The following is an 11,474-nucleotide window of genomic DNA, read 5'->3' on the forward strand; positions in this document are numbered from 1 at the left end:
TATACCTATGTAACAAACCTGCACGTTCCGCACATGTGTCCCAGAACTTAAAGTATAATTAAAAAAAAGAAAGAAAAAGAAAAGGTCAGGTTGCCCTAAACTCACTTGTGCTACTTTTCCTGCTTTGGAACTTTGCAAGTTGAATGGATAGGCTTATGTATCTTCAGAGAGAAAATGAAATGTTTTTAACTATGATTACACAATGCCTCCAGTTGCTGACGCTAAGAAAACACCATCCTTAATATGCAATTCTAGCTTTTCAAGTGGTTGTTGTCCAGTTTGTAGTTTAAAAGTTTTTAAAGTAGCTTAAAAACTTTTCCTCTGTTCTTACTCATTCTCTTTTCCCCCTCTTCTTCCAATCTGTCCCAGACTTTTGGCCAGATATAGCTAATTCTCACTTTAAGAGAATAGCAAGGGAAACAGGGCCAGGCATGGTGGCTTACGGCTGTAAACCCAGCACTGGGAGGCCGAGGCAGGCGGATCACTTGAGATCAGGAGTTTGAGACCAGCCTGGCCAACATGGCGAAACCTCGTCTCTAGTAAAACACAAAATTTAGCTGGTGAATGCCTGTAATCCCAGCTACTCAGGAGGCTGAGGCAGGAGAATCGCTTGAACCCAGGGATAGAGGTTTCAGTGGGCCGAGATCACGCCACTGCACTCCAACCTGGGAGATAGAGTGAGACTCTGACAAAAAAAAAAAAAAAATGCAAGGAAAAAAAGAAAGCAAATCTTAAATTCAGCAATTTTTGTCTCTTTTCAGCATAAAATCAGAGTCTTGGAATTGGCTTTGTCTTTAGGGACCATCTGGTGTAAGCCTCTCTATTTCATATAAGAAAACAAGTCCAGAAATAATAACAGCTAGCAGCTATTGACTGTTTACTCTATGCCAGGCACTGTAATTTACATCTATCACCTTATTTAACCTCACAGCGACCCTCTAAGATAAGTACCATTATGATCTCTGCATTTTATAAATAAGGAAAATGAGGCACAGAGAGGTTTTTTAACTTGAATAAGGCCAGACAGTTAAGAAGTAAAAGATCTAGGATACAAACTCAGAGAGTCTGGCTTTAAAGACCAGGTCCTTAACCACTACTATTATAGTTTATCATAAAATTATTTAAGCAACTTTTCTATGGTCTTATAACTACTTAGTAGAAGGTCCAGAACTAGCACAGAGTGTGAGGTATACCCACCCCAATACCTACTTAATGACAAAAGTTTCAGTAGAAGATGCAGTTGAAACTACAACCTAAACCAAAAAGGATGAATTTTCCACCCATTGCAATCTCAATTTCCACCAATAATTGAGAGATTGAAAGAGAGCTGTCAGAGGTAAGAAGACCTTCGGGTAAGACACTATTGACCTTATTCTGCCATCATGGGGGATAGGTGTTATAATCTTATGACAGTCTATTCCTGCACCTTTTTTCCCCTCTGGGGATCACTCTGCTAAGTTCCTAGAAGTGCCATCTTTGAGATGCAGATGGGGCAAAGATACAACCAGAGAACTTTCCTCATGAGCGACGATCGATTACCCCATTACTTAAAGACCAGTAGACGTACATTTTTTTAGCCTGAAAGAGCGAAATGCAGTGATATCCTGTGAAATAAGATATGAATCCTGAGATAATTCATTATAGAAAATACAGTGCCTTAATTATTTACATAACCCACAGGAATTCAAAGCAGTTCACAAACAACTCATGAATTCTCTACTTATTTATCAATTATTGCATTCCTTAAATCTTACCACACCATTGCAGGTAAAGGGCAATGGAACCAAAATTATTATATTCCTCCAAATCAGGTTAATATGGCAATGAAAACGAATGGGTGCTTCTTAGGGTCATAAGAGAATGAATAAGAGCTGTTTGGAGCTGGACCTAGGACACTGTCTCTATCATGTGGTGCTTTGGTAAACTTTTTTTTTTTGGTAAACTTTTTTTTTTAAAGGAAAAGCAATAAAAAGAATATTTAGATTCACTTCACCAAGTTCAAACATAGTATCATCCATCTAAAAGAGATTTGAAACCAAATTGAAGAATAAGCTTTCCTAAGATATGCCTATGACACAAAAGAAGTCAGGGTCATGCTTTACAAATGAAAATGTCTTCCAATTTAAATTATGTGCAACATCTAGGTTTTGGTTTATTTGCTCGTTTGGGGGTATTTTTATAATTTTGCCAACAACCACAATAAAAAGTTCATGGATGTCAACAGAATGCAGGGGCAAAACCATGTGAATAGGTCTGGCACCAGCAGTGAACTAAACACACAGGCAGGTAATGCCCCCTTCTCAGCCAACAGTGCAGCCTACTGTACAGAACCCACCCACACCCGGCCCAGCTCAATGCCCCACAGCTCTTAGTTCACAAGGTTCTATGTTTCCCCGCTTATAAATCCCCTTCCAGATCCTTCAGTATAACCTAAATCTCTCTCATGTCCAATCCTCACAGACACTCCTATTGTTAGAAAAAAATGACACCAAAATTTCCCAAATTCTCATTCTGGCAGCTTTGACCAAACTGCTCTTTGCACTTCTCAAAAGCCGGAATTGTTCTAATTCTAGTAGTAGACTAAAAATGGAATACACAAAAGTGACTAAAAAGAAAGGTCATTTCTCATTACAAGTTCTTCTTATATTATGTCTGTCAGAGTTATATTGTTGTAGGTCTACAGCTTATATCCACATTATAATAAATAAATAATATAGGGTCTAACCACATTACTTCTGCCTTAACACACTGTACCTGAAAGATAGCATCAGGTAAAACTGACTTGTAAGTTCCTTTCATTTGATCCCCTTTTCTTTCCTCTGCATCTTTACCAGGAGGGAGAAAAAAAAAAAAAATGAACCAAATTCTTGAATTTTCTCATCAGCAAGACAAGTTTTTGCATTTGCTGGCTATCGATGACCTTCTACAAAAATGACTCCTACCACTTCAACCCCAAAAGGAATCTGATCAGAGGCTGCTCTAAATGGTTTAAAGTTATTTTACTCCTATTTTGCTCAAGGCCTAATACCATCAGAATTCTCTTCCCGCAATCTATAGCTTCCTTCCATAAACCACCGCCCCTCCACCTATATATGCAAACATACACACACACATATACATAGACACACAAATTATTCTCTAATGCTTTAAAGGGGAGAGGAGAGGAGAAGTCCCATAATGTAATTGCTATATTAAAAAGAAGTGGCAGGCGAGAATAATAAGGGAGGGTGTCAAAAGTGAAATAAAGTAGTAGAATTAAAAAAACACACACACACTACAGTTCTGTGATGGGGGTGTTAATTGAACACAGAGAGAAAAGGAAAGAGAGAGAACAAAAGGGTGTTAAGGAGCAAAAAATAAATTTTTTTAACCTCCTCCAAAGATTTGATTTGCGTTAACTTTGATGCAGACAATGCACAGAGGAAAATTGGCTGAAAAGTGCCATATATAGCTATTATGTTCTAAAATTAAAAACTATTCACAACAATTGCAGCTATTCATTGCTATCTATAAATATTCTCCTTAGTAAATGGCATTCAATATTTTTCATGTTTTCCTAATTTTTAAACTTGCGTGATTTTGACACAGGAATAAAAAACATCAGGAAATGTTTAAAAATATATTCACGGTTTTTTTAAAGAAATGTAATATGCTTGACTTTTTCTCCTTTTCTTCTATCCCACCAACCTCATTACCACCATATATACACATATGCAAAACTTAGCCTATTACTAATATGCCAGAAGACAAGGAATGGATCTTAAAAATCCAAAAGAAAATGTTATATTAAATGATCCAAAACTCTAATTGTCTCTGTATTCCTAGAATGAGCGAGCAGATAAAAGCCACATGTGAAATATACATTGCTATAGGTCTTGACAGGGTTTTTTAGCTGCTCTTTGAGAATTGCCACCCGAGCATTTTGCTGGCACTTCTTCTTAGCATTTATTTTTTTAAAAGCGAAAAGGTATCAAAATAAAAACTACCCACATTCTGAAGCAAGAAGATGCATGGGTTCTTTTGTTTTGTTTTTTAAATATCCCCACAGTAATTTCTGACTTAAACACCCATCAATCAATTGTAATTCAGATGGCACTTTCTACTTTGGGGTGTTACGTGCATGTGTGTATGTATTTTTAAAGTTCCAAAAGGTTGGTAATACATCTTGGCCAGTTTTTGTATCTATTTCTAAGTCTTCCAACTATAAAATCATTAACAAATGCAAAAAAGCAAAAATAACAAATCAATGCAATTACCAAGTTCCTCTCAAGAGTTCTGCCTAGGTGAGCCAAATGTATGAACTTCGTGTTAGAATACAAACAAACAAAGCCCACCCTAAATCAAGTAACCTCTATTATTATTATAAGCATTATAATGCTTGAGATGGAAACTCAAAAATACTGATTTAATGCAAAAAGGCTTGAAAGTAACAATAGAAAAAGTCCCCAAACAATAAAGGAATGTATGTGAACTGATCACTCAAGCGATGTTTTCACCAGCTCTGTATCAAGAAGAAGAGGGGAAAAAAAAAAAAAAAAGCTCCTGCAACTTTACAGACACTTTGTTCCTCCGACGCATCAACTGCATGGAAGATATGCTGGCAAAAAGATTGAAGGTTCCAGGGTCTTGAGTAGCCAAGTAATCGTGCTTTAGAGTCAAAGGGTTCTTTTCAGCACACCACAGTTGACTCCTACCTTTAACACAACACTCAACATTCCAGGAGAGGTTTTTGCCTTCCCTTCAATCCTTCCAACACACAAGTTGAAGACTAAGAGGGAGGTAAGCCTTTTTTTTCCCCTACTTTCACCCAGGGGTGCCCTCTTAATCCAAAATTTGTGTGTGTGTGTCTGTGTGTGTGTGTGTGTGTGTGTCCCTTAACACAGGGGGCAATGACTCTTATCACTTTCAATTACATTATTTGTAAATTGTTTTTTAAAATATGTTATTCTAGAGACAACACAAAAAACCTTAATTTAGATTTTTTTAAGTCTCTAAACATTAAATGTATTGACACAAAATTTAAAAAACAAAACTTTTAGAATGTTACTTTGACCAATACGACTACTTTACTTCCTATCACTATACTTGAGCCAACATGAACAAGGAGCGAACTCTTTAACCCTCACCTGAACCGGATCTCTATTCACACCCACCCACTTTGATCTACTGCCTCAGTAGGTTTTAATTAGGAAACTGGAATTAACCACTTTGGCCACAATGTACATTTAAGTGCCCTGACAGGCTTCCTTTCAATAAAAATCTGATAAAGTATCTTCAAAAATAGACTCTCTTTAGTCCACATTATCACATATGCTTTTATATTTTGATTCTACATTTCATGAAACAAGATCAGCAGGAACTCATACTTGGTTAGAAACAAATCTCAACAAACCAAACACTCAAAGTAAATAAGCATCAGAGATCAAAGAAGAAAAAAGAGAGAAGATAAAAATATATATATAAATATATATATACACACACACTTCAGTTTCCTACTCTGGGCTAATAGAAAAAAGAAACTAAAAAGTGTGACAAACTGGAAAAAACTCTTTTGATATTTGAACGCACAGTCCATAAATCTTTTAAAAGTTGTCTCACAGCTAAAATAATGCAATTAACAGGTTTGCAATAAGGTTAAGCTTTGGCAAGGCAACCTGGAAGACTTAGAGGTCTGAACATCACTTCTCAGGTGCTTTGTCTAGAATGTTATGCACAACACAAATAACATTCAACAAAGAAGCTGCGTACTAATTTTACACGCATTTCAAGACCCAAGTAATTACATATTCAATCAACAGTCACATCTTGAAACTATTTTTTTAAAAGAAAAACACAGAGAGCTCTCAAAAAGAAAGCCACCCTGTGTGCCCTCTCCCCCCGCCCCTTTTTTATGTGTAACTATCAATGTATATCAACCAAGCATGCAATCATATTTATTGTCACTTTCATTCATGTCATGCCCTTGCTTATATGGTTTAGATATGAATTATTGACTGTTACACTCCTTGTTGTAAAAAATAAATAAATAAATAGGATGTCAGGTACTTTGCACTGCTCTAAAGCGAGCGGGTAAGTCAGAGCCCAGCAGAAGCTCCCGCTTTATATAACCACCCCTTGTCCCTCATCTTTATTCCCTGGTTTCAGATTGCCTTCTCAAATCTTTCTTCTTACAAGGGAGAGCTTTATCCACTTTGGAAAATTAAGGATTAAAATAAACAAGGGGATGTTGCTAAATGTCCTTCCCAGAGCATCTGTTGTTTAAGAACACCTCTGATTGATGACTGCTATTTTTTAATTGTTGCTTTAAAATTTAAATGCCCTCCTGGGATGTGTTATAAGTGTGTTAGTCCATGATACGAGGTCTAGAAAGTAGAAAAACAACAGAGTGAATTATCTCATGGCGTTATACTCTCCTAAACCCAACGATTCTCCCTGCAATAAAATCACAGGCCACTCAAATACCGATAACCTAATGTTGTATAGCGCATTCCACAAAGGTATTTGACAACACTCTCTGTTCAGAACCTCTAGTCTGCTGCTTTGTGTAATTACAAGAAAAAAAGGAAAGGAAACTTTAAACAGTTTAGCACCCCCATACCCAACTCCAAAAAAATTAGGGTTTTAAAAATGGGCCAAAATATATTCCTTAAAAAAATGAACTTTTACTTTCATATTTTTGCCCCAAAGATACATCAGTCTATAAATTTCCTTTCAGAATCTATATTTTAGCCCCAATCTCAAAAAGGCTGGAAATAGAGTTCTGGAAAATTAACCAGTAGTGCTTGATAATAACTGTCAAAGAAACTTGATTCTTTCTTTTAAGGAAAGCAGGGCTAGGACTTCCTATTCGAATATGAGGTCAACCTTCATAGTACTTGTATTCTGAAATTTTAATATTTAAATAATAGATTTGTGACTGCTGGTTAAGTGATTTAATTGGCCAAAGAAAATGCTAAAATGTTGGAATCTCATTCCTACCTGTTTTTTCTTTGATTTCACACAACACATTAAACAAGGCAGGCTTCATTCTGTGGCAGTTTAAAGCATGTTTTCTGCAAGAAAGAAACAACATGATAGCTTAGGTGGACTCTCAAGATCAAACTGCCGATAATGCACAAGGTGAAAACATTTGAACATTTAGACAAAATTATATACCCAACCCTAACTCTGTGGCATGCTTCAATTGTTTTCATGACTTAATATACAGAGTCCCGCCATAGAAAAAGAAATAATGTTAATTAGCAGGGAGAGGGTAGGGATTTAACTACAGAACAGAACTAACCTAAATTATGCCCATTTAGGGAAAGGGTTTTTTTTTTTTTTTAAGTAGTTTAATCAAAGAGTAATTCTTAAACCCACAATTCTTCCCAGGACAATGAACACAGCAAAGCCAAAGGCGTAGGTTAACAGTTTTGTAAAATCCATGCAACGACCACAGCCTAGGAACTGTCTGCCTCTCGGTCTGTGTGTTTTCAAATTTAATTCATCCATGTGTTCGAATTCATTCCGCAGATGCCCCTGTATTCTCATAAACACAAGATGCTTGAAAGGTCTTCTGAGTGGAACTGTCAATTTATAACATTTCAGTCCCCAAGTTAAAGAGTATGGAAATGCATTGCCAGGGGGCAAACATACCCATATGGGGAATAAATTCATTTCTCTGTGTTCACATTATGTCTCTGTGCACACACTGCTTATTTGCAGGTGTTGAAATTCAATTATTTACAATTAGGACCTTGCACCCATTGGGGGAAAAATAAATGCAATTTTGTCTTTTAGATTAGTGATTTACCTGGTGTGTGTGTGTGTGTGTGTGTGTATTCTGAATGCACTTGAGGAACAAAACAATACCTTTCCTTCTATTTTATTATGGAATCACTTAGCAGAATGATACTGTTTTGGAAACAAAATACTGATCATATCAGCTATTAGTTAAGTGAATTCTGTCTACTAACTAAAATTAATGTGTAAAGATAAATGGAAAGTTCTGGCACTCAAAACACATGCAATTCTTTTTTAAACCCTTTGAAAGTTAAAAAATAGACACATCCTCATGAAGAACAGAGATCAGAAACATGCCCTATGTACTGTACAGCAGGGGAGTAATAAAGTCAAAATTCAGGACTATCAAAATGAACACATACATTATATCTAAAATATTAATGGTTTACTTTTCTAAATAATAAATATACATTATAAAGGTGTGACTAGAAAAAGGAAAAAAGGACATACTATCTACTAAGTGGAGTTACATTGTTTATCCAAAAAGAAAGCTTAGCGTTGATTTTAATTAAGTTCTCATGTGGGGTAGAAAAAAAAAAGATGGAAAATACTTTAAAGTATTAAAGACCTTTCCTGGGTCTTTTAAAATAGTTTTAATTAATTCTATTATTATATATAGGCCCAAATGCAAACCAAAATTCTCACACAGCTTTATAAAAATATTGTATTTCCATAGCACACAAATGGAGCCAGCTACAGAGGAAGAACTGAAAATTTCCCCATCCCAAAATCGTATCTGATCTCTCTCTGCATCTAGGCCATTGAAAGGGGGAAGTCGCCAAGCCCTGTTTGTCCTCAGTTTCACAAAAAAAGAGAGACTGGACATCAAAAAAGTAGTATCTATTCTTACTAGCCCCTGCCACTTCACAAACTTATTTTTAAGCCAGTTTATTGGTATGTCTGAGAGTATTCTTCTAGAACAATATAATAGAGAAAAATGTTCCAATTCAAAAGAGAATTGCCAGTGGGATATCTTCCTCTTACCATACCTATTAGCTTTTCTTCAGATAATAAAATTCAAAGAGAGCACCAATTAATTTTTAAAATTTCCCCTAGTTAAACAAAACTTAGAATACTTTGAGTCTTTCAACATTTCCAAGTTTTCCAACACCCGTAAACCTTAGTACTTTTGAGTTTACATGTTGCATGTGCTTGCAGCTAAAATTGAGTATAATTCATAACATCTATGTTTTTAACTGCTTCCTCTCATTTTCTCAACTCAGATTCTTATTTCACGTAGACAAAAATACACATAATGATGTCTTCTCCATATAACCAAGTCATCTGAAGTATAGGAGTTGCGTATATTTGTTTACAGGGTTTTCAAAGAGAAAAACGCCACTTCGGAGATATAACAAAGCTGGGTAATTGTACAGACATATGTGGTCATTAGATTTTTAAAATTCTTCCTTTTGAGTTCGGCCTTGGGCAAGCTGTTAGCGGGTTGTCACTTAGTCTATGTTTTACTTTAAAAGAGAATTTACTGTAAAATCCTGAAGTAGAGAACCATATACCTGGCAGTGGATTAACTTGAGAGGCTACACAGTTTATTATGTTTCCTTAATGAAGACCTTTATGTCCTATAGTACTGAAATATATAAAATTCATAAATGCTTTCATTTCTAAGTGGTCCTGAAAGAAGCATGGGGGAAAAGAGCATGCTTGATTTTTGTCCCCCCACCCCTTTTTAAAGGACCCTACATAGCTGTCTGTGTCACGGAAGGTTAGTAAACCGGCTGAAATTAGGAGACAATAAAGTTAAACTAAAAATCTGAGTCTCTTAAAACTAACAAATATGCCTAAAAACAAAATTACCTTTTCATCAACTTTTTAAAAAAACAAAATTAAGTGAATGCAAAATATTTTCTGGATAGCTGACAAGTACTGACAAAGAAATACCCTGCTTTTTTGTTGTTTTGTATTTTGGGTAGGGGGGAAGAAAGGAGAAAAGATAAAAATTAATTTTGGACGGGAGAGTCAAGAAAGAAAATCAAACTCGCTGAATTAGGTAAGGAGTCAACTAAATTTGCAAATAAAGTGTTCTTGGGACATTTTATTTTGTAATGTTACAGAGTCCCCTCAACAAGAAGGCATGGAATGCTGTTCAAAACTTGACAATTCTGCTTTCTCTGATACTTTTTTAAAGCAGTAAAAAGTGCCGAGAGCCGCTTTTGGATCAGTTGGCAGTATTTTCGGCATGCCTGTGTGTTTGTGTGGATATAAATGAATACCCCTATATTCACACACACACACACACACAATATGTACACAGCCACATCTCGGCATGGGCGATTACACTTTCGATAACAACGCTCCTTCAAATTTTACTCCTCCGCCATGTAGTTGCTTGTCAAAATGAGAAAAGAAATAACATTTTTCAAAAAAAGCGCTGTGGTGATTCGGTTCCCATTGTTTCCCCCTGCAAGAGGGAGAAAAACAAAAAACCCCAAGAAAGGAAAAGAAAAGCCTCCATCTCACCTGGCCTGCGCCTCATCCAAACTCTGGTCTGTGATGGTCATAATTTGCTGTAAAATGTCTCCAATGTCCTGCTTCCTCCCGCCCTCCCCCTCGGTCCCTCCGGCCCCATCCTGCAAGTGCTGGGACAGGCCGGGGTGTCCGGCCATCCCGACCCCAGCATGGGAATGCATCAGCCTGGGCTGCTCGTCCATCTCCAAAGGCTACGGCAGCCCCCGGCTCTTCCTCTTCTGCTCCTCGGCTCGGCTCCTGGGAAGCACCAAGGCTTTTTATCCTTCAAGCTTGTCTTCAAATCCTTTTCAGGATAAACAGGGAAGGGGGAAAAAAGAAGACCAAAAGAAAAAAAAAATCCCTTTGCCTCTTTAGAGGATGGTGGGAGGATGGGGAGGGGGAGGGGGAGGGGGCGTGAAGGGGTTGCGGGGTGAGGGTGGGGATAAGGGCTGGTGGGGAAGGGTGTTGACTCCAAAAAGCAAGAAAAATAAACCACCTTCCCACTTGGCGAAAAGAAATCAGAGCTGGCTTTAGGTTTTTCAGTCCGGTCTCCTTTGCAAGGCAGAAATGGGCTCCCGGCGCTTAAATCTGTGGCTTAATCCTTTTGCAAATATGCATTGATCGGGAGAAAGGAGAGGAAAGCAGGGGGATTGCAATGCAAACTTTCCCCCCCCACCCCCCGCTGCCCCCCACCCCCACTCCGGGCCAGAGTGATCTCAAAGGGGGTGGGCTGTTGCAAAAGCCAGATCTCCCCCAGCCGCGGCGGCAGGCAAAGCACAGGCTCTCTCCTCCTCCGTGTCTCTGCAAACTCCAGCAGCCCCGTCAGCCTCCTGCTTTTGTTTAGCTCAGGCTCAGGACTCCAGAAACATATACAGAAAAACCACAGCCTGAGAGGAGGAGGAGGAGGAGGAGAAGAAGGAGGAGGAGGACGAGAAGGAGGAGAGGGGAGGGGGCAAAGGGAAGGGGAGGGGGCGGGGAAGCCGGGAGGCTGGGGAGAGGAGGAGGGAGGAGGGCGCCTGGAGCTCCTCCCCGCTTCCCTGATTGGCCACCAGATAAAGGACCGGCCCCCTCCTCCCCTACTTTCCTCACTGCGCCTCCTCTCCAGCCTCCTTCAGCTCCTCCTCGCCCGGCGCCCTGTCAATCAGAGTTCAGAGGTGGGCCGGGAAGGAGGCCGAGCTAATAGCAAGTCTCCAGTCCTTAAAGGTGCAATGGTACTGTAGTTCCAG

The 11,474-nt window shown here is 38.3% G+C and overlaps 1 protein-coding gene across 9 annotated transcripts in view; it reads right to left on the reverse strand.

Annotated features, from left to right (window-relative positions):
* The window catches only part of PBX1 (PBX homeobox 1), a 326,524-nt gene extending 315,250 nt beyond the window's left edge, over positions 1–11,274 (reverse strand). For 2 of the 9 annotated variants that reach the window (XM_055112158.2, XM_055112159.2), the window contains exons 1-2: positions 10,261–11,210; positions 6,979–7,052 (exon numbers count right to left, since the gene is read on the reverse strand). In XM_055112158.2, the coding sequence (XP_054968133.1) occupies positions 6,979–7,052; positions 10,261–10,451 (265 nt within the window). In that variant the 5' untranslated portion in view covers positions 10,452–11,210. Of the gene's footprint in view, positions 1–6,978; positions 7,053–10,260 lie in introns of all 9 variants that reach the window. The other 7 variants (XM_055112157.2, XM_063598668.1, XM_055112162.2 and 4 more) reach the window with 7 other exon arrangements.
* Positions 11,275–11,474: the final 200 nt, after the last annotated feature.

Source organism: Pan paniscus, chromosome 1 (genome assembly GCF_029289425.2).
Source record: "Pan paniscus chromosome 1, NHGRI_mPanPan1-v2.0_pri, whole genome shotgun sequence".
In the NCBI taxonomy this organism is placed as follows: domain Eukaryota; kingdom Metazoa; phylum Chordata; class Mammalia; order Primates; family Hominidae; genus Pan; species Pan paniscus.